At 40.2% G+C, this 23,494-nt stretch overlaps 1 protein-coding gene across 3 annotated transcripts in view; it reads right to left on the bottom strand.

Annotated features, from left to right (window-relative positions):
- The window catches only part of MTR (5-methyltetrahydrofolate-homocysteine methyltransferase), a 93,949-nt gene that overhangs the window by 35,490 nt on the left and 34,965 nt on the right, over window positions 1-23,494 (bottom strand). For 2 of the 3 annotated variants that reach the window (XM_079107035.1, XM_079107036.1), the window contains exons 12-18: window positions 22,775-22,854; window positions 19,659-19,771; window positions 16,454-16,594; window positions 12,888-13,073; window positions 2,232-2,411; window positions 698-814; window positions 273-413 (exon numbers count right to left, since the gene is read on the bottom strand). In XM_079107035.1, coding sequence (XP_078963161.1) covers window positions 273-413; window positions 698-814; window positions 2,232-2,411; window positions 12,888-13,073; window positions 16,454-16,594; window positions 19,659-19,771; window positions 22,775-22,854 — 958 coding nt within the window. The remainder of the gene's footprint in view (window positions 1-272; window positions 414-697; window positions 815-2,231; window positions 2,412-12,887; window positions 13,074-16,453; window positions 16,595-19,658; window positions 19,772-22,774; window positions 22,855-23,494) is intronic. The other variant, XM_079107037.1, reaches the window with a different exon arrangement.

The raw sequence follows: 23,494 nt of genomic DNA, 5'->3' as shown, positions 1-23,494 counted from the left end.
CCAGGTATGTGGCTCAGTGGTTAGGCCCCACTGAGTTCAATCCCCAGTCCAAAAAAAATAAAAGGAAAGGAAAAGAAATTTAGGTTCAGAATGCAGCCTAGGAATGGCCCATTTCTCCTTTCTTACCCTAACCACAATACCTTCTCTGAAATATTCATTGATCCAAAGACATGATTAGATATGTGCTTCTATTCTACAACGAAGGTCCAATAATTATGAGTTATAAATTCAAAGAAAGGAAAAAGCCACACGTTAGACACTTTTCTCTCTACCTGGGCATAACGTAAGAGCTTCTCAGTGGCCTCAGGGTCTTTATTCCAGATGAGGTCTTCACAGAGCTGGAGAAGTTCCTTGTGAATATCATCGTATACTGGGAGGTTTCCCGCATTCACTATTCCCATGTCCATACCAAACTAAAGGCAATAAAAAGAAAAATGAGGATTTCCAGTGATGCCCTAAATCAGGGGCAGAGAGAAAATATTTTAGGCCATAGTCTCGGTCACAACTTCTTGACTCTGCCACTGGAGACTAAAAGCAGCCTTAGGTAAAATACAGGTAAATGGTGCATTTAGGGGATGCCCCAATCAAATCTCCTTTATATCAATTGATCACAGGCCAGTTAGGATGAGGGCCACAGTCAGCAAACCCTGCCTTAAGTAAAAGCTGGATTCATGGGCAAGTAGGTCTCCAACCATACCTTGATTGCATGGTAAAGGAAAACCCCATGCATTGCTTCTCGGATGGCTTCCATTCCTCGGAAGGAGAAGGACAAGTTGGAAAGACCTCCACTTATTCTGACTCCTGGTAATGTTTCCTGGCAAAAATTTTAAAATGTGAAAAGAGTGTTCTATTTTGCCAAAGTGGCAATTACATCACTTAAGTTTTATATGTGAGTGGAAGATAAACAACGTGAAGTCCAAAGTAATACAGAGCTTGTTGTAACTGGGCATAGACCAAAGTTTGCTACATTATGATGCTGTAAAGGCACTGCTTCATCAAGTGTCCCTGATTAGACTTGAATCTCCCTAAGGAAAAATACAAAATTCTACTTTATCTCTGTGTACTTCCATAATGATGCGGACAGGGTATAATATATAGTGTGTATTCCATAAAATATTGGCTGGATAAATGATAGAAAACAAAGGTATGTGTGGGGGGGTATCACACATTAATAGAAATGAAAAAATGACAGTTACAGCAACATAAATGCACTTTTTAAAATATTTTTTTAGTTGTAGATGGACACAATACCTTTATTTTATTTATTTATTTTTATGTGATGCTGAGGATCAAACCCAGTGCTTCACACATACTAGGCAAGCGCTCAACCACTGAGCTGCAACCCCAGTCCCCAGATGAATCTTTAAAATGAGTTTGAATTACGGAAAAAAGTCATAAACATCTTATGATTCTCTTAACATTGAGCTAAAAAATAGGCAAATCTAAACTACACTGCTTAGATATCCAGCTGTTTTTTACAGTTCTGTCCTATACAGTCACTGTAAACACGGAAACAGGGAGCACAGAAGCACTGCTCCTAAGGGAAGCACATGGTCACTACATCCCCATTAGCCCATCAGTGTTGGGCACATCACGGCCTTCCTGCATTCATGAATGCTGGTCGACACAACATATGCTCTAGGGCCATTTTTAAAAAGCAAAATCACCCCCAGGACACAGTGGCGCACACCTGTGATTCAGCAACTCAGGGGGCTGAGGTAAAGATCACTGGTTTGAAGCTAGACTCAGTTATTTAGCAAGACCTTTCTCAAAATGAAAAAATGAAAAGGGCAGGGAATGTAGCTCAGTGGTAGAGCACCTTGGATTCACTCCCCACTGCCGTAAAAAATGGCCCTAAATAACATGGCTAAACCAGGAAGACTACAACATGAAATTCAGAGTGAGGTGTACCCAGAAAAAGAGACATACAGACATCAGTCGGTGCTACTCTGGGCAAAGGGAAAGCTATTAAATACTTCATAATTATTTACTTATTATGTGCTACATTTAGGTTTTATGTATTCTCCAGTGTGTGTGTTACACTTCATAATTTAAATAGCATTACCCAAAATTTTTAAAAGTCTCTAACTTCAGAAAACAATTTACTAAACAATGAGAATGTCAACATTTCCAGCCAAAAACATATACTGTGATAGCTCTAATCATTCACTAGACCCATGTGATAAATCTGAACTGTCCTGAGTAGAAGAGAGAAAATGGCCCTTACTTACTTTAATGACTCTAGTTGCGTGGATAAAATTTACAGCATACAAGTTGTGTTCTTCCATCCCAGTACCAATGGTGAGGATGTTGGGGTCAAAGATAATGTCATTTGGATTAAAGTTCAGTTTTTTCACAAGCAAATGGTACGCTCGAGTGCAAATACTGATTTTGATGTCTGTTTCTGTCGCCTGGGAAAAGGAGAATATATGAAATATAAAAACTAAAAAACAAAGTGTCCCCAATGAAAAGAGTACATTTCACTTGTTGAAAGTACTCAAGTGTCAACACATGGATTTCACAGAAATACTAATGCCAAGCAGTCTCAAAGCATTTATCAAATTATTTCAGAGGAGAAATCCACTTAAAGATCCCTTTATATATATATATTTATAAATATATATAATATATTTATGAGAAACACATACACACACATATATATGTATACACATAGATAGATTTTTTTTTTTATTTGAAACAGGGTCTTGTTAGGTTCTCCCAGCTAGACTTGAACTGGTGTTCTCTTGCCTCAATCTCCAGGATGGCTGGGAAAGCACCACTATGCCTGGTTCCCTTTGTATTTTTATCAACACAACAGTTAAGACTCTGCAAAAATCAAATTTTATATGCATATAAATGCTGTATTTAATAAAAACATACATGATACAAACCCAAACACTACTCAGAGACACATGAAAAATAAGTGTCCCCCCTCTCCTGACCTCCCTTCGAGTCTGTCACCCAGGCAACACTGCCACTGCTTTTGTGGGTTTTCCACAGTAATACTCTATACTGATCTGAAGATACACATTTATTCCCCGCCCCATCCCCACTATAGCACCGTCTTGTTAGCATGTACCTCAGCTTACAGATATGAATCTGGACCACCCTTCACAAGAGTCCCTACAATTCCAACAAGGCCCACACTCCCCGCTACTACCCTTCTCTCTTACAGTCAGGGCCTCCACCTCCAGCAAGCCTCCAGTCCCTGCTCATCATCTGTCTCTCCTCCACTACACTTGCCCAGGCTGCTCCTCCCCTGTGTCTAAAACCCACCAACCCTGTTGCTCCTGAGCCCAGCTATTTACTGCTGCTTCTCCAGACACCCCACGACGTGATTTTGTGCCTCAACATCTGGCCAAAGGCCCCTTTTCAGACACTGCTTTAATCACCTCCATAAACCAGTCCCCCATCCCTCCCGCTTCCTCCCTTCAGAGCAGCTCTTTTCAGAAATCATACTACTAACCTGGCAACTTGTTTGTTATTTTTGGTTGTTTTATGGTTTATCATTAATTTGCCAACCTGTCTCCCCTAGCTAAAATGTCGGTCTTGCTGCATCTCCAGTGCCCAGAGCAGCACCTGTCAGAAGATGCACTCGGTATCACTTGTTCAATGAATAATGAAGGAATGAATGCTACTGTTACTCAAAGCATCTCTGAACTTTGTCATGAAGTTGTCTTTGGGTCAAACTTGCAACTTCAACACTCAACACATTCACAAATTACATTTTGAATTTCTGGATACATGAAAAATCAAATATGCTCAGGAAAAAATATATATATACACATACAGTAATCAACCTTACCTGCAGTTTCACTTTCCACTATTTCAGTTACCCATGGTCTACTATGGTCCAAAAATACTAAATGGAAAACTCCAGAAACAAGCAATTCTTAATTTTTAAATTGCATTCCATCTGAGTAGCTTGATGAAATCTTGTGCCAGACTACAACTGTCCTGCTCCACTGCCCTCAGGATGTGAATCCTACCTGTCGGCAAATACTTGTGGTATACAATGACCTGTTCCTTGGCCCCATGGAGCTAGGCTGATTACTACAGGATCATAGCACGTATATTCAAGAAACTCTTATTTTACTTGATAATGGTCACAAAGCATAAGGGAGTGATGGTAGCAATTTTGAAATGTCAAAGAAAAGCCTTAAAATGCTTCCTTTGATGAAAAGATGAAAGTAAGATATTTGAGAGATTACAACCACATAACTTTTATTAAAGTATATTGTTATAATTGCTTTATTTTTTCATTTTTTTAATTGTCGATGGACCTTTTATTTATTTACATGTGGTGCTGAGAATCGAACCCAGTGCCTCACACATGCTAGGCAAGCGATCTACCACTGAGCCACAACCCTAGCCCCTGCTGCTCTACTTTATTATTTATTGTTGTCAATCTCTTACTATGCCTAGTTTATAAATTAAACTTTATCATAGGTATAAGTACAGAAAACACATGGTATACAGAGCATAGGGTTTGTGGGCTTCTGGCATTCACAGGGGGTCTTGAACATATTTCCTGTGGATAGGAACAGGGACCATACTTGCTACCACAACAGTGATTCCAAAAATCTGCCACATATAATTCTGAAGTGCAAATCCTAACGGATATAAAACATGTTCTTGAGAAATGACCGACCCCACTGATGGATGTGCTGCAGTCTTCTGAGGAGCTTGCTGAGGGAGGTGACTGTCACCAGGAGGAACACAAGAAGCCAGCTGAGAACCGGCTCCAATCACAGCTCCTGACCTTCAGAAGGAGCTCTGCAGCCCCACATGAAGACTCGGGTGGGGACACAGGCACAGACACAGACAAGTAGTGAGACCCTCCTCCAGAAAGGATTGTGGAGGACTTGTAAGAACTCACTCTTAGATTTGGTCTTTTGATCACTTCATACTCTGGTCTATTTGATCAACAGTTCTCATTGGTCTCTTTAAATTGTTCCTTGCTGTTGGTGGGGTCAGATTTCACCCCTGACTTAGGAAGCATCCTCGTAACTTAGTAGACTAAGGGGCCCAGGAAAAGAAGGACAAGTGTGGATTTTGTGGCCCCACTGCACCAAGCCTTAGGGGAGGGAGCCAGCACTCATCTTTCTTAATTGAATTTCTTCTATAAACTCACTTGCTATGCCTTTAGTTAATGCTAAGGTTAAGGTTGAGACTAAGATGTGGGCCAGAGAGAATCATCTAGGAGTTGGAACAACCAGAGTTGCCTTTTCTCTTGGGCTTCAACAGAGTTCTAAGCTCTAGATTCATAGCCTATTCAAGCTCCCTAAGAAAAAAGGTATGGGGGGCTTTAGGCCACGAGTGTTACTAGGATTTCTTACTAACCCAGCTTAGTCAGTACATGAAAAAACCACGGTCCTAGTCAATTCTATTGTTTTTAGAATGGTATGTAACCAACTGGGCATGCTGTATCTGTACCCTACAAAAGAGTAGGGTGTGGGTACAGCTGCATACCAAGGGCAGCATTGTGTGGAGGGACATGCAGGAGTGTCCTCAAGGGACACGAACTCATTTCTAGGGTCAGAACAGTCACCCACACCATGCTGTTAGGCAGAGCCTTCAGAGTACTGTTACATGAACAAGACATTTAGCTTGAATAAAACAAAAAAATGACCAGGCCTCTGCCAGGAATGGGACACACCATGTATCCTGTTAGGTTCCCCAAGGTCTCCTGTCTTATCCTCACCAGAGCTGTGAGACAAACGCGCTGGTAAGCCTCGATCGTACATGTGGATTCCACAGATCCAGAACAGCAGTTCATCAAGACAACTGGGTGGAGGCTTTCCTTTACCAGGAAGGGCTGCAACTCTGGTTGTGCATCACAACCTGGAGGGATTTTGTTTGTTTTTTAATACTAATATGTCTCCCCAAAGCAATTAATCAGAATCTTGAAATAAAGCTACAGCAAAAGTATTTTCAGGAGGCTTAGTGATGGTATGCAGAGCTTGGATGAGACCCTTCAAGGCTGTCTGCATAACAACCCTCTCTGCGATACAGAATACGAAGGTCTGGATGAAGCGACACCACGTTCTAACAGAGAGCAGAGGAACCTACTCAGTTCTCACTCAGAAAGAAATGCCACCAGCATGCTCGAAAGCTGGGACACTGAGCTCGGGCCACACTCTTATTCCTACGGGACAGCTGGACATCTCAGATTGCTGCTCCTCATACCCCTGCTACAAAACTCCACTGCTGTGGGTAGTCTGGATAAGTCTCTTTCTAACCAAAAAAAAAAAAAAAAAGAAGAAGAAGAAGAAGAACTTAAAAGCCATCTTATAAGAAAAGGCCCAAAAATAAAAATAATCATGCAATTTTACTTAGGGAGTGGTGCTCTATCTAAGGGAAGAAGAAGCCCCTGAAGGGGAGATAGACATCAGCTCTCAGCAAAGCTCAGAGGTGGTCAGTAGAGAAATTTGAGGTCAGTCACCTTCTGCAAGGCAACGATCAAGGGAAAACTAAAATCTTTTGATTGATTTTGGTCTCTTATTTCTATAGCCTACACTATTTGAAAATCCAAAATATTCAATTGAGAAATAGTGTCAATTCATCGAAGTTCAATAATGAGGCTTGGTTTGAAATAAAAGTCTAAAAATCACCATCAAAGGAAAATATTTACCCAAGAAAAAGTCAGCCAAGCGAAACAAAAACAAGAAACCAAGAAAGAAATTAGAAAGACGGTCTACATTCTTCAAGGACAATGTGAACATTGGCAAGATACTAACTCTTCACTATTTTCTAGGTTAGAATTAATTACATTCAATCAGTCCCCCAGTGGGGGTTAATTTCTTGGTAACTTCTGCTATTCCGTAAGTCACCTCTAAAGTTTTAAAATGACTGAAGTCAGGCCTCACCCTGACTCTCAAATGAGTGACAGCCTCCAACACAGAAGCCCAGGGCCTTTTTTTTTTTTTTTTAAAGCTTTGGCAGTAATTGTCCTTCCATCAGAGTGATTCTGCTTCCTTCCTGCTTAAGCACTAAAAATTTCAAAGCCAAGTCCCAGCCCCACTCTAAGAGCTGACTTTGCTTCCAATGTCACTGAGGAACACGCAATCACCGACTGCCTCCACGATTAGCCGCGGGTGTCGGGAATGTACTCTTCACTTTGCCTCCTCGCCCGCTTTCAGGCTGGCCCTATCATCACTTCTCATCTGAATTACAGCAATAAACTGTGGAAGCAGGCCAGAGACCCCCACCCAAAAGACCCCTCCCATAATTAAGCTTCTCCTCTTGTCAGACCAGCAGGATGTCTACAGAGGTTACTGTGATTGGTAGTTTTCTCTTTCTTACAAATGCCAGGTTTGCACATAAAAGGTGTGACAGAGTCTGCAAGCTTGTTGTACAAAAAGATATTATCTCTGTGTTTTTGGTAAAAACTTGGAAAACCTGTGTCTGGTCTATGGAATGGAATGAAAAGCACTTGTCATGTCAACCTCCATCCCTACCCCCAACTCCTGCCACTGAGTATAAGGTTCAGAAAATTTCCAAAATCTTTATTCAGAGGAAGAATTCTTGGGTGAGAGCCACCTCTGAACCCTGCAGTCAATAAATCTACTTCCTGAAAATTCCTTGGGTGTCCAGCCTCTTCTTTCCTACTGTGCTCCAACAGCTCTGCTTTGTCCCTAACAACACTTCTCTCCACCAAAGGGGTTCTGTTTTGTTTTACGGTACTGGGGACTGAACCTGGGGGTGCTCTGACTCTGAGCTATTCCACAGCCTTTTTATTTTCTGGGACAGGTCTTGCTGCATTGCCCAGCTTGACCAGGACCTCATAATCCTCAGCCTTCTGAGCTGCTGGACTATAGGATGTACCACAAAGCATGACAGCACCAGAAAGGTTTCAGAGCAGAAGCCAGACAATGGTCACTCCTCTGCTCAAAACCCTTAGTGGCACCAGACATGGTGGCACATGCCTGTAATCCCAGCTGCTTGGGGGGTTGAGGCAGTTGGATTGAGAGTTCAAAGGCAGCCTCGGCAAAAGCAAAGCACTAAACAATTCAGTGAGACCCTGTCTCTAAATAAAACACAAAATAGGGCTGGAGATGTGGCTCAGTGGTCACGTGATCTGTACTCCCACGCAAAAAAAAAAACCTTTAGTGGTGTCCCAGCTCACTGAGTAACAATGCTGACCAGGAGCTAACAGTGGTCCACAGGCCCAGATGATTTGAGCTGCTATCCTCCTAACCTGGAATCCTCCCCATCTTCTCTCCCTTCCACCCGGTCTCCCAGCTATTTTCTAAACATGACAAGCATGTACCTGTCTCAGGTCTCCCCCACATTATCACATGGCTCATTCTCTCACCACCTTTAGGTGTCTACTAATAGGTCCTATTATCCGTGAGGCATTCCCAAAGCATTCTATATAAAAGAGCCTCATCCACTCCCATTCCAGTACTTCTGATCCCTCTTGTCCTCTTTGTTTCCCTTCACTGTATTCAACACTAACTGGTATATATCTCTACTATTTACCTACTCATATTTTAAATTTACATTCCCTTTGTCCTGGAGAATATGCCCTCATACTAAAATGTAATTAACACTAACAGCATTAAGAGATGAGACCAGCATGCCCTCCTGGATCAATGCCAGTATCATGGGAGCAGGTTAGTTATAAAAAGGGGCAAGGTTAGCTGATTTCCTGTCTCTCCTATACTCTTGCCCTTCCACCACATCATGACATAGCATGAAGGCCCCTGGCGGATACTGGTGCCATGCTCTTGGACTTCCTCCCGGACTCCAAACATGAGCCAAATAAATTTCTACTCTTTATAAATTGCCCAGTCTGTGGTATTGTTATAGCAGCAGAAAACAGATTAAGACAAATAAAAATCACAGAAGGTCAGGGAGTAGGTTTTATTGGTTTTGTTTTGTTTTTTTAAATATCTTTATTTTTATGAGGTGCTGATATCGAACCCAGTGCCTCACACATGCCAGGCAAGTGCTCTACCACTGAGCTACAACCACAGCCCAGGGACTAGCTTTTATTCTGTGCTGTCTGCTCAGAGCTTAGAATGTGGTTCAGCATACAGCAGGTACTCGAGATACATTTGAAGATGTTTGCCTCACCACAAAGTAACAGGATGTCATATAAATAATTTTAAAAGAACATTTAGGTAACAAAGAAAGAGCTCATGGAAAAAGGAAAATAAAACTCAACGGCAGACAGATGTGCGACCTGGAGGATAAAGGCAGATAAAGAAATCTCACAAAGAGCCCAAAGCACCACATAGGAAAATTAGGCAATCCATCCAAAATACCACACATCTTGAACAATACACATAACAAAAGAGAGAACAAAACAATTCAAGGAAACCTGGTACGACTGCAGCTGTGAGCTTAGAAAGGGCCCCCTGAGCGCCCCCCTAACAGTGTAACCAGGACTCAGAACACCCAGGAAGGGCTCAGGACAGGAGGATCCATGAAGTATCCTGAGAAAGGAAAGACGAGGAAGCCTCACACACACACACAAAAAAAACCGAAGGTTAGAACAGCAATGAACTTTCTACCAGTACCAGTGAAAACCAGGAGTCAATGGAGAACACTTTCCAAACACAGAAAACCGCCTGTATCAATACAATGATTACATGTCAATGGTACAAAAGAAGAACAAAGCCATCTGCAGACATGTAAGGTCTCAAAAGAACTTAGTGTCCTGTTTTCCTTCACAAGAAGCTACCAGAAGAAACATTCTGCCAAATCAGAGATTTGCCAAGAATGAGGAAATGATATTTAAAAATGATGATATTTAAAAACCCAAGAGAGTCAGGCATGGTGGCATATGTCTGTAATCCCAGCAAAGCCAGAGGCTGAGGCAGGAAGATCACAAGTTCAAAGCCAGCCTCAGTAACTTAGCAAGGCCCTAAGCAACAATAAAACCCTGTCTCAACATAAAAAATAAAAAGGGCTGGGGATATAGCTCAGTGGTAAAGTGCCCCTGGGTTCAATTACCCGTATGTACATACGTACATATATACATAAATATCCAAGAAATGAGGGATGAACATCTCACAGTGACCACTTTGCAGTCAGCTGCCTCCTGAAGTCACGCCAGGAGACTTGGAGAATTCTTCAATAAGTTCAAATGAAAGTCCACATAATAGTGTGGACACATTAGACAGTAGAAATTCATACAAATAGCAGACAATGTGAAGATGAAATACATATAGAAAACAATACAAAGATATAAATGTTAACTTTGTGAAAAACAGTAGAAAGGAAAAACAATCACAGTATATCACATGGCTCAGTTTTTATACTTCCTTAACATAAGCAATGAAAATAATTATAACTAAGATAAACTACATTGAAACTAAAAGTAAAGATGTGTGGAGTGGGGACAGGGAACAGTGAAAAGCTAAATCCTTAACTGCTGTAGGAAGCCCATAAAAAATGAAAACTAAAGACAGAGGTATGAGCCACAGAATCAGCTTTAAAAGTTGAAAGTGATTGTTTCTGGGGATGTAGAAGGTTGGAGGCTTCTGTTTATCATAAAAAGTTTTATGGAACTATTTGTATAGATATTCTCATACAGAGATCTTTGATTTAAAAAAAAAAAAGTCCCACCATACGTGGTGGAAAATGACTAGATATGATTTTTCACATGAATAATCTAATGAAGTACATTTAAAATATTAAAGGTATACACACCCTTTGGCTCACTTCTATGAACTGATTCTAAGAAAATCATTCTCTACAAGTGAAAGTGCTGCATAAATTAGGATATTCATTGGCCACTGTTCACACTACTAAAAAATTAGTTCAATAGACTAATTAAGGCATATACGTAATTATAATGCAACCAGGGAGTTATAATCCATATTTACTAAAATGGGAAGATGCCCACATTCTGTCAAGTTGGGGAATTAACTGCAGGAGGAAAAAGGCAATCTCGTTTATACCTAATTCCCCCACAGCCTTGTGGCCTTCTCCCTCATTTTACTTGGGTTTTCATATGTTTTCTCCACAGAAGGGCCTTAGGAGACCACCCTTCCTCAATAGCCAACTCTTCTTTTATGAGACCATTCAACACAGTCCCCGATAAATGAAACCAGTTCTCCTAGCCTGGATCCCAGCACTGCTGCTTGCTACTGTGTCGTGACAGCAAGTCACACAACGGCTCAGTGCTTTAGTTTCCTCACTTAGCATACAAAAATGATAAGAACAAATATCTAAAGTTAATATGCTGGGAAGAAAAATGGAACATGTATTATATGCTTGCCTGGTGTGACTTGGGCTCAATATAAAACAAAGATCAAAATGACTTTCTTTTGCACTTTTCTTGATTATTTGAATTTTTCTCATGATAAAAAATTTATCTTTTGTACAAAAAGAGTTAACACTTTTGTTAAAAATTATTTTATTCTAAAAATTTTTTAAAGACAGAAAGGAAAAAAGAAGTATACCAATTGTCAATATGTCCCCATGCTGAGACCATCCCTACCCCAAAGCTATCACTGGGTTTTTTATTTTTTTCCTGTTCATATTATTTATTAAACAAAATTGGGATCATTTCACTCCCTCACCCATGGTTCTATCACCTCATTCTACTTTTTTTTTTGGTACTGAGGATTGGACTCGGGCACTTTACCACTGTGCCACATCATCCCCAGTCCTATTTATCACCTCATTCTTTTTAACTACTGCGAATTAAAGCATTCCCCTAATAATGGCTATTTACAGTGTTCTCAATTTTTGGTTGTCATAATGCTATAATGAATGTGAACACATACCCTTACATACTGAACCTATTACAAGATTTCCAAGATTAATCAGAAGGGATGAGTTTTTCAATTGTTTTAATTACTGAGCAAATACCAAAATGCTTATGAAAGTTATGTGAGTTAAAAAAAAATAACAATGTAATAAGCACCCATACAGGTCACCCAGTCAAACCATAGTTGTATTTGCTTCCTATGAGTCCCACCCTGATTCCACAGCAGGAATATTATGAGAGTTAGCACTGATCATTTTTGGTTTCTGTTTGATAGAGAAAACAAATACTGCTTTTTAAAAAAACTTAGTATCTTCTCACAGGCTTACTGGCTACTTGTACTCCTTTTTCTATGAATTGCTTATTCGTTTCGTTTGTCCATTCTGCTAAGCTGACTGGGGTATTTTGGTCTCAGACCTATAGAAATTCTTTGCATATTAGTGATATCAACCCACTGCTATTAGTCATGTTGCAAATAGTACTGTGTCTTCAGCATATAATAAAGTTTTATGTTTTTATGTAAATATTTTCCTTTCTGGTCTTTTAAGTTGGTGATATCTTCTGCAACGTAAGTTTAAGTTAGAATTTTCCTACATATTCTTTAGAATTGTTTTACACTTAAATATTTAATCAGTGTAGACTTTACTCATGGTGGGAATGGGGTTACTGCTGAGGTGGTGATGAGATCATAAGAATTCTTCACAAATGGATTACTGTTGTCTTTGTGGGAATGGTTCCTTACGGTGAGAGTGGGTCTGTTATAAAAGCAACTTCCACCCTGTCTTGCTCTCTGACCTTCTGCAACAACAAGGCCCTTCCAGATGTAGTCCCCAAATCAGTCTTTTTCATATCCAGAAAAATGAGCCAAACAAACTTCTACTGTTTATAAATTACCAAGTCTATGATATTCTATTAGAGCAGCACAAAATGGATTCAAAGAGGACTCTGACTTTATTTTCTTCCAAATGTATAACCAGTTGTCCCAGAAGTGTTCACTGACTAATTCAACCTGACTCCACTGATGGAATGACTCTGTTCTACACCAGACCTTCATGTATGTATTGTGTACATGCACGTACATACAGCCACTTCAGAATTCACCTTCTCCTGCTGCCATCTAACCTGGTGACACAGTAGAGCCAAGGAAACGGAAATCACTCACCTGTCCTTCTTCATCGAAAGCCATAATCACCACGGCACCTCCAAACTTCTTAATCTTCCTCGCCTTATTCAAGAAGTCCTCCTCTCCCTCCTTCAGACTAATGCTGTTGACGATGCACTTCCCCTGGCAGCACTTCAAACCAGCTTCAATCACAGCAAAATTGGAAGAGTCAATGCACAAGGGCACCTAAGACAGAGGGCAAAAAATCAGAGTCGCAAGTCACCACAAATCCCAGCCCAAGGGAATAAACAAATAATCATAGTGTATGGAAAAGACAGGATTTTAATACACTTGTTCTTGAAGCCCAACATTCTTGGAGTAATTTCAGCATACAAGAGACTACACACATGAGCCAGGGCTTCACAACACAAAGACTAGGATGGAATCAGTAAGATCAGCTTCCTGGTTTCAGCACTAGTTTACTCGTTCATTCGAGTGCCTTAAACCCGAGGTAAATACCTCAAGTGAGATTCAGACACCCGTGGTCTGACTGAAGAATTAAGGTTTAGCCTCATGCCCCCTGGAACAGCCCTAGAGCCAAGTTATTCAATTTCAATTTTTCCTTTAGAAAATCAAGTTCCTGAGTGAGAAGAAAATGAGTTTTAATATTAGAAAGTAACAGTAGATCCAACACTCAACAAATGCATTTAACTTAATAAAGGATAATAGTGAAATGTGCAGAAGAGAACAGGTTTCTTTCTCCTTAGTGCCTCTGTAACAAGGAAAGAGATATGAAGGGCTTAAAGGAAGGATTCGATTAGTACAAAGAAATGAAACATGGCAGCTAATCTAGGCCCACTGTTTAATTAAGCCATTCAATAAATAATTGAAATGACCACTATGACAGAGTCCACAAAGTTAAGTCACAGAGGTCCCTGGTTGCACTGAGGCTATAAAGAAAAATGTTTAAACAAGTGATCTCTTAAGAGCAGTAAATGCTAAAACAAAAGCAGCAGCATGGTTTTCCAACCCTACTGCTGAAAACAAGCTAGTAGAACATTTTTATGCTCTACACTAATTGCCCAAAATCTGGTCAAAAACAAGAAAGAAGAGAAAAATTACCATAATGATTAGAGCGCTAAGTAACAGTCTCTTATGTTATTAAGAGTCCTTCATCGCTGACAAGACAACGCCATCATTACCATTCACAGACCAGATACAACGGTGACACCAGCCCACTTAAGGAAACTAGGGCTAACAGCTCACCTCATCAGGGTGCCAGGACTGAGGGCATCCAGCTTTCCTGCCACTGTGAGCAGATAAACAACTGGCTCCACCTCTGATTCTGACTGACTTTCAACAGGCCACTAAGGTTCTTTGCACCTTAAATTCTCAAAAGGTCTATTACACCCAGAAAAGTGGCAGAACATTTTAGTAAAGACTTTTTTTGGCCTTTCAGTTGTAGATGGACACAACGACTTTACGTATTTATTTTTATGTGGTGCTGACAGAACCCGGAGCCTCAGGCGTGCTGAGCAAGCTCTGCACTGAGTCACAACCCCAGCCCCAGGAGTTTTGGTTTTGGTTTTCTTGATGGTATTGGGGGTAGAACCATAGGGGTGCTCTACCACTGAACTATATCCCAATCCTTTTATTAGTCATTTTAAGACAGGGTCATGCTAAATCGCCAGGGCTGGCTTCAAATGTGATACTACTGCCTCAGCCGGAGTTACGGGATTATAAACGTGCATCGCGACACCCACATATATATATAGATAGATAGATAGATAGATAGATTTTTTTTTGTCATTTTATTGTGATAAGATGCATAACAAAATTTTACCATTTTAACCATTTTTAAGTGTATAGTTCAGTGACATTAAATAGTCATAAATATTTATAAGTATTAAATATTTATAATTTTTATGAATATTTATAAATATTAAATAAAGATTTATAAATTATTGTATTATTATATTAAATAAATATTTATAAATATTAACTTTTTTTTTTTTTTTTTTTTTTTGGTACTGGGGAATGAGCCCAGGGGCACTTTGCCACTGAACTACATCCCCAGCCCTTTTTCATTTTAAGAGGGCCTTGCTAAGTTGCTGAGGCTCATCTCAAACTTGCAATCCTTCTGCCTCAGCCTTCTGAGCTGCTGGGATTACAGGTGTGCACCACTGTGTCCACTGTATCACCCAGCTCTGTAGTAGGAGTTTTAATACACAAATTAAAAAAAAAATTGTAATTTAGTGCTTACCATAAGACCACAAGATTATAATCTAAGCATTTGCTGAAGTAAAAAAAAAAAAAAAAAACAACAGTCAAACAGTCCAACCTGAAATATGCAATTTTTTTTGGTACCAGGAATTAAATGAATCCCAGTCCCAGTCCTTTTTATTTTGAGAGAGGATCTCACTGAGTTGCTGAGGCTGACATTGAACTTGGGATCCTCCTGCCTCAGTCTCCCAAGTCTCTGAGATTACAGGAATGTAACATGCCCAGCAGAGAATACACAACTCTTAAATCATGAGGAAGAGAGTAGGGGTATAGCTCTGTGGTCAAGTTCTGGGTTCAATTCCTAGGGGGGAAAAAAAAAAATCAAAACAAAGCACCAGAAAGTTTCTTTTAAAAAATAATTTCAAAAATCACTTCTCATCACAGACTTAATGGCAGAGAAATTAGGTGAAAGTTTTAGTTTTTAGAAGCCCTCTAAAGTTGTTTAAAAGACCAATGCTAAAATTAACATTCACCCTTTTTTTTTTTTTTTGATACTGGGGATTTAACCCAGAGGAGCTTTACCACTGAGTTACATCCTGGTCCTTTTCATTTCTGATTTTGAGACAGGGTCTCACTGAGTTGTTCAGGGCCTAATTTGCTGAAGCTGGCCTTGAACCTGCAATCCTCCTGCCTCAGCCTCCCCGGTAACTGGGCTTACAGGTGCACATAACCATACCCATTTAAATTTAACCTTTTAAAGAACAAATGTAAAGGCTGACATAATCCCTTGATTTAACCCAGTTTTATACTGTTGTTTTCATCTGATAAGCCTAACAAGGTCTCTTCTTCCTGATAAGGAGGCATTAACTGAACTCCACTGCCCAAGGCAAACATGGAACAAAGGTTGTGGCAGGAACAGGCAAGAACATCCTTCCAAGATTCAGAAAGTGGGTCCTTGGTTTGCCCAGAAATCTAATACTCACCAGTTCTAGTGACCAATCCCAGAAGCCTTGGAAATAGACAAGGTAAAGCCTATCTCTCTCCAAAATTTGGCTCATGCTGGGCATGGTGGTACAAAGATTGTAAATTCCAGAAGCTCAGGAAATTGAGGCAGGAAGATCCAAGTTCAAAGCTACCTTAGCAACTTGGTGAGAGCATCTCAAAATTTAAAAAATAAAAAGGGCTAGGAATGTGGCTCAGTGGGTTCAATCCCAGGTACCAAAAAAAAAAAAAAAAAAAAATATGGCTTAGGTCAAGAAAGCTGACAATCAAACCACTGGGCTTTCAATGTGGGAAAACAGAAAAACAGATCATGAGTGGACAGATCAAGGGGACAACTGGTAAAGCTAAGTGAATGACACAGTGAGTCAACCAAAACCCCTCAAATATAATCTTCGCACAACCTTAGCAATGTCGGGCTCAGAAGCAATGAAGTTGCAAAACCTGGTCATTGCACTTGGACCATCTAGCATGCCATCATCCATGTTGATATCCAGCACCTGGGCTCCCATTTCCACCTGCAATTTGGCAATACTCAGGGCTTCCTGAGGGAGAAATGCAAAAATAAGCCTCATTAGGAGACAGTTACTCAGAGAATGCTAAGAAAAGTGACCCTCGCCATCCCCCAAGTATCCTTTCCAACTACTCTAAATAATCAGTCTGGTTCCCTGCCCTTCTCCCCAGCACACTCCAGAGATTAACCTTTCTCACAAGCCTTGTTGCTCATATCATCTCACTAAGAATTCACCAAGGCTGTTTTCCCACCATAAAGAATATAAAATCCTCAGTTTGTGGTCAAGGCCCTCTGAACTAGCCCTGCCTTTTAACTTTGCCAACACAATCCCTTTCTCTTCCACATTGGTTTAGAACTAGTTCAAGTCCCATTTCCCTCAAGAAAGATCCTAAAGAAACCATCCAAAACTCAGATGACTCTTCAGTATTTACCAAAACATGCAAAGTATTAATAGGAGGCTATTATTAGGAGTTGCATGCAAAAAACTGTGAGATAACTATATATCAGCATATTTTTATATTGAAATGTTTCAAATCCTTTCATATACTACTAAATATTACAACCCTCCAAGAACAGAATATGATATGCAGAATTTCCCACTAATGGTCATTTAAAGAATATCTTGCAGGATCAGTGTTCCAAAGAACATACTCTGAGAAACATCGTTCATTCCATAATGACCTGTGGTTTCTCAACATCATCATCATATGATTTACTATATTATCATTTCTTCATGCCTTCACAAGTACTATTTTAAGTCTTCAAAGAAATTTGAAGCGTCTGGAAACCAAGAAAGGCCTTATATATCTTCTCCTCTGAAATGCTGGAAAAATACACGTTTGATAATACTGAGACTTTCTTCTTGTTGTTTAAATATTCACTGTACATGTTACAGTGGGATAAAATAAGGGGAAAATCAATAGTATATACTGATGTTTCCTGATCTTCCTTAGTCAGAGAAAATCAAACAGGAATTTTTATCAGTTTCTGTGCACAACAGGCAGAAGACCTCTGGTACATGCCACAATAAAATGCCATTCATAGTGAACCAAGGTTGCACAGAGGAAAAAGACCACAAATCAATTTGGCAAATCAAAAAGTGTCTTCATTATCGGTAATGATTTAAGTAGTATAATGAATAAGAAATATAACTGACAATCCCTATTCTGGAAGGAGGTACAGCTATTTGACAGTACATTACCGTCACATAAAAACCTACTGGACACTGCCATGCAGTGTAATAAGTGCAAGTTCCTATGGACTGAACTGAGAAGGCCATTTGAGAGGGAGAGTCCTCAGCTGGCCAGTGGGGGATGGACTGGAGGAGAGAAGGTAAGCGACAGAGGTCAAAAGACCTGGAAAATGGAGATGCTAATACCTTACCTATTTCATCAGTCACAGAATAATCACCTGAAGGTCCAACCCTCCCAAGCTAGCTCGGAGAGAAAAAGTGTTTTTTCTTTTTTACAAAGAAGCATAAGTTGAGCAAGAAGCCAGGACTGAAAGTCCTCTCAGGTCAGGCTCTCCCCGCTAAGCCAAAGAGCCTTGAGGGGTCACCAAGTCATGGAACGCTAGACTCCAATGGGCACTCGTGCTGCCCATCACCTCCTGCCTTTACTGCCTCTCTCTCCTCCTCCTGAGAGGCAGAGAAGCAGGGGGTAAGGGCCTGGGCTCGACAGACTGGGTTCTATCACTCACTCGCCGTGAAACAACAAGCAAGTAATTCAACCTTTCTCAAAGCCTCTATTTACACATCCGCAAGAAGGGGAAAACAACAGTACTCACTTATGGGGCTATGAAGAGTACACAGGTAATGATATAAAGCGTTTAGCACAGAGATTGGCAAAAAGAAAGACCTTAATGTATTATTACTTCTGCCAGGTTGCTTGTTCATAAGGTGCTCCCTGCAATCAATGACAAAATTCATCAAATGCAAGAATTGAAGGGAACACCATAGAAAGGGCAGGCGAATCAAAACGTTAAGTCAAAACACTGCCAAGTGCAGCACACTGCACGACTAGGAAGAGACATCAGCGCTTTAGAAGGAGCAAATGACAGCCAAAGCCTGGAGCAGAAGCAGGCAGAAGATCAGGAAGGGAAACACCACGCATAGGTGGAAGATGGGAGGCTGGCATCAGAGTCTGAACTTTGATACCTGTGGACAGTTGCCACACGAACTTCTGAACTGGGGAGGACAACCATGACAGAAGCATATGGAAGCAGTAAGCAGTGACAAGAGTGAGGGAAGGGGACCACCGAGTCAGGAACCAGGTCACCAGGCCCAGGACTGAGGAGGAAGACAGCTCTGGGGATGCCATGAAGCAGTACTCAGCAGATCCACAATGGAAGATTAATGGATCATTTCCATGTGATGAAAACTAAATCTGCTCTGATACTAGTTTCTGAAAGATGTATTTCCTAAAGGTTGCGAAACCTTAAAGTGAAAATAGTTGAATAATAAAATTAACCAACATTAATACTCAGACCAAATTCCTCTATTTTTAACTTCATATTTGCAAAAGAAAGAAAAAAACCTATTCAGATGTCTCAGGCAGGCTCTGAGGATAAAATTTTGCTCATCCACGTGTGACTGAGCTTAACATGGCTAAAACTATCACATAAACTTTCTAAGGCAAGGGCCTTTATCTTTTATCTGTTTTCATCTACAGCTAAAAGGATTAATAATACCCTTATCTATCAGCATTTTATGTGGTCAGGAGAAATTGAATAGGAACTTTCTTGGCTTTCCTTTTTCCTAGAAGAATTTGTAAGAGGACAAAATGAAAGAGCATTCTCAAACATTTAAACTTACTTCATGATTACCAGAAATATCTAGGACCTGAATTACTCCCATCTTGTCCCTCTTCATGCCCAAATACAGTACTTTTTGGCAAATACTGGTAACAAACAGTAGCTTTGCTTTTTCAAAGCCTCTTCCTCCCACTAACCCCCGCCTGCTGCGACACATATTACCGTATTCTCATACTTCCTAGCAGTCCTGTTAACAGCTCTACCAAGGGCAGAATGATGCTCACTGACATGCTGACTAGCCAGAGACAGAGCAGATGCCTCCAGGGTCTCATGAGGGTGCTCACTTCATAGTTTCCTGCCATGATGAGTTTAGCAAACTTCCTGGATCCTGCCACGTTACAGCGCTCTCCAATGTTAACAAAGTTGGTGTATGGTCCAATCCTGAAGGGCTCTAGACCTTAAAAGGAGAAGCATTTTGAAAAACTCCTGAAATTACATATGGATGACATGAGACAGACAGACATAATTGTTTTTAGTAGGAAAGAAGTCACTGTGCCAAAACCATTTGAGCAGATGGACAGAGATCCAATGTGGAAACAGGACCACAACCTTCTTCAAAGAGACTTAAATGCAACAAAGGTTATTTGTTGCAGATACGGTACAACTGGAATTCTCAAACGAAATATTTCAGGGTTGTATGCCATAAATATCCCTAATGAGTTGAATCATACTGTTTCTGAGAAAGAAGGAAAAGTTTCATCATCATAGCCACATTTAATCAAGAATCTGGGGCAAAAGTCAAGCAAAAAGTTAGAATCAAGGATTATTTCAGGATTTGTGAGAGGTCAAAATGAGGAGCATTCTCAAACATTTAAACTTACTTAATGATTAACAAAAATAGATAGAACCTGAAATGCTCCCATCTCATCCCTCTGGATGCCCCAAAAGAAATAGCTTCAATTTTCTGAAGACTCATCCTCCCATTAGTCCTGCCTGCTGCAAACACATTCCCAGTTACCTTCTTCTCACACTTCCTAGCAGTTCTGCTAATAGCACTACCAAGGGCTACCATCACACCTACTCAGGAGGCTAAGGCAGGAAGATCACAAAGTCAAACACTGCCTAGGCAACTTACCAAGACCCTATCACAAAATAAAATTTAAAAAAGGACTAGGATGTAGCTCAAGTGCTCCTGGGTTTAACCTCCAATACCACACACACACACACACACACACACACACACACACAATTATATACTACAGCTGTATACTCAAGACAGCTTGAAGATGGACAGAAGGAGCTTTCTTAACCCCAACACTGTGTGCAGACTTGTAACCAGAAAAGCTAAACAGACTGTGAGGAAGGACCCAGGTGAAGGCCTGGGAGACAGGAGTCATCTGTGGTAGGTTCACCACTAATGAGCTGACCCAATGCAGGCCAGCTGGGCTTTGACATCTATTTCCTTACCAGACAACAGGTAATAACATTCCTCTTGACTCAGGCCACTCAGGGACAAATATCAGATAATACACATGGACACATACACTGAGATAGTGTTCCTAAAGAAAAGGCTATGAACTCTTGTGTTCTGCTCTTCACTTTTGGAATATTAAGAAATGCAGTCCCACTGGAGGGTTGCAGGCAGGCTCTGGGGACGAACAGCCCTGAGTTCAATCCACTGACCTGATTGAACCCCTCAGGCAACTTCCCACACAGTCTCTGAGCTTATAAAATAGGCAGTGAAGTACTTGCCTTACACAACTGAAACAGGGTAACAGTGAGGAGCACAAAACTAGCACTAGTAATAAGAGCTATCGTTAAGAAAATAGCTTTCAAGTTCGGTGCCAAAGCATCAGCTGAGGAAGAAGCAGATATGAGGAAGAGGAAAATAATGAACTAGGTGATTACAAGGGAACTGGGTAATTAGAAAACCATTCCAGGCTGTTGTTCATGTTCCCAGAAGACAATCGCTTTCCACAGTTTCAGCTTATGATCTCCCATCCCGTTTGTAATGACCCCCAGGCTAGTCTCAGGGGACCTTGATCCTTAGGTTAACCACAGGTTTGCACGACAGGCAAACAGGGATGACAACTTCTACACACTACAGAATTCTCATGTGACCTCCCTAACAGTATTTCACATAAAACCTTTGCTTGTACATGGATGTGAAGGATCTAATACAAAAGCAGGCCTTCTCTCAAGTTTGTAATTTATAAAAGACTGAGTTAAAAAGCACATTTGATGTTATTCTTAAAGTCTGACCATTAAATAAATTTAGAAATAGTTCATGAAATTCAAAAGGATTATAACTGTTACACTTTTTATAAATTCTAAACTAACCACATGTAAATGGCTGTCTCATTCTGACTCTGGCAGAGCTTGGATTCTTTTTCTTTTTAGTTTTTATGAGAGCTTGGCTGAAGTGATGCAGCCTTCAGCTGCACTGAAACCAACGTTCCTGTCACACCTCCCTCTGTCAAAGCCAACATCAGAAATCATAAACCCCACTTCTGACCTCATCCTCTGTCACCTGAAGCACAAGAGAAAAAAGGGCCAAATTGTAGAGGCATACTTATTGACTCGACTTCACTCACGCTCACTCACTGGGGCTACTTCTATGCACATGTTCTCACTAAAAGAAAGTCAATATTACTCTTGTTGTCACCTGTTATTTTATATCACATTTCTCAGGATAACAAAAGCAACAAAAATATTTCAATAAAGAGAGATGCTAAATTATAAGGCACCATCAAGTATAATTCTCCTCTATGTTATGTGTAGTTTCTCTATTTAAAAAAACTTTTTTTGATTAAATTTACCATCTAATACTACATGAAAGGATTGAGGCATAAATATGAAATTCAAAGTTATTTTAATTTTAACAGTTGGCAGGAGGATTCTTTCTACTAATATTCCTTGTTTGAATATTAAAATACATGTTGAAAAAGAGGTTGTCTACCTCATAGGATTTCCTGGAACCAAACAAAATAAACAAACAACTCTTCCAAAGTACCAATCATATGGCAAATATAAAATTACAACAATAAAATTTTCCAGGAAGATGCTACTGCATTACCAAACAGTAGCCTTGGCAGTTTGAAATTTTGAGTTAACTAGATCAACCTGACAACTGAAATTGTTAGGTTATGGCCAAGAGTATGTTTTAGAACAGTGTACACAAGAGATAGGACCACAGAGTTCTCAAGGTAACCAAGAGTACTACCTAGGCCTTCATTCACTTTTACCCTGAAAGGGATGTCCTCCCACCTCACCCCCAGAAATACAAAGCATTCCTCACTAGAGTTCATTCGAGCACCAAGAAAAACAGGCACTCTTCCTTGATCTAATAAACAAGGTGCTTGGTGAAACAATTCTGTTGTTCTCTCACTCAGAATAAGCATACTAAACACATTCTACAAATGGTTACTAAAATCATAACCATCACATCTTCATGATTTACCAGACAGTAACATATGTCCTTCAAAAACAGTGGCAGGTGGAACTCTGGGCTTGCAATTTTTCACAGCTTCAGCAATTTCCCTAAAAGAGAAAACACTACATTCATTAATTCAGAATAAAATAATTTAAACTAATTTCTAACTATGTAATCAAGTCTATATTAACACAACTATACACATAACTATAAGCCTACTTCCAAGTGTTCAGTAGCAATTATGCCTTTTAGTTTTCTCAATTCACAGAAAATTGATTTACAACCCCTCACTTCTACGTGCCTACCCCGCTGGCTGTGCACTGGCTGTGCTGTCTGTTCTGAGACAAGAACCTGAAGCTGCATGAGGGGCTGCACAAAACAAACTGCAAACCTCCTCCCCCACCCAAACTCACAGCAAACCCACACACAAAACACATCCCTGCTGCATACTCAGCATTTAAAAACAACAAAATTAAGTCCTCAGCTTTGAGGAGAAGGTGTAGGTAGACAGTAGAGGGAATCAGGTCCTGTGGATCCATTTTTACAATATCACACACATAGTAGGAAGTGTACATATCCATTAACACTTCAAATAATTACTCCTCAAAATTTATTTCAGCTATTTGCACTCTTTAACTTATTGGTTTTTCACGAATCATGTCTTTGTTTTTTGTTTGTTTTTTAGTATTGGGGACTGAACCAAAGGGGTGCTTTACCACTGAGTTACATCCCTGTCCTTTTTATTTT

This window comes from Sciurus vulgaris (assembly GCF_902686455.1).
Source record: "Sciurus vulgaris genome assembly, chromosome: 12".
In the NCBI taxonomy this organism is placed as follows: Eukaryota; Metazoa; Chordata; class Mammalia; order Rodentia; family Sciuridae; genus Sciurus; species Sciurus vulgaris.
Note: the sequence above shows the minus strand (reverse complement) of the source record. Positions and strands in the feature narration are given on the sequence as shown.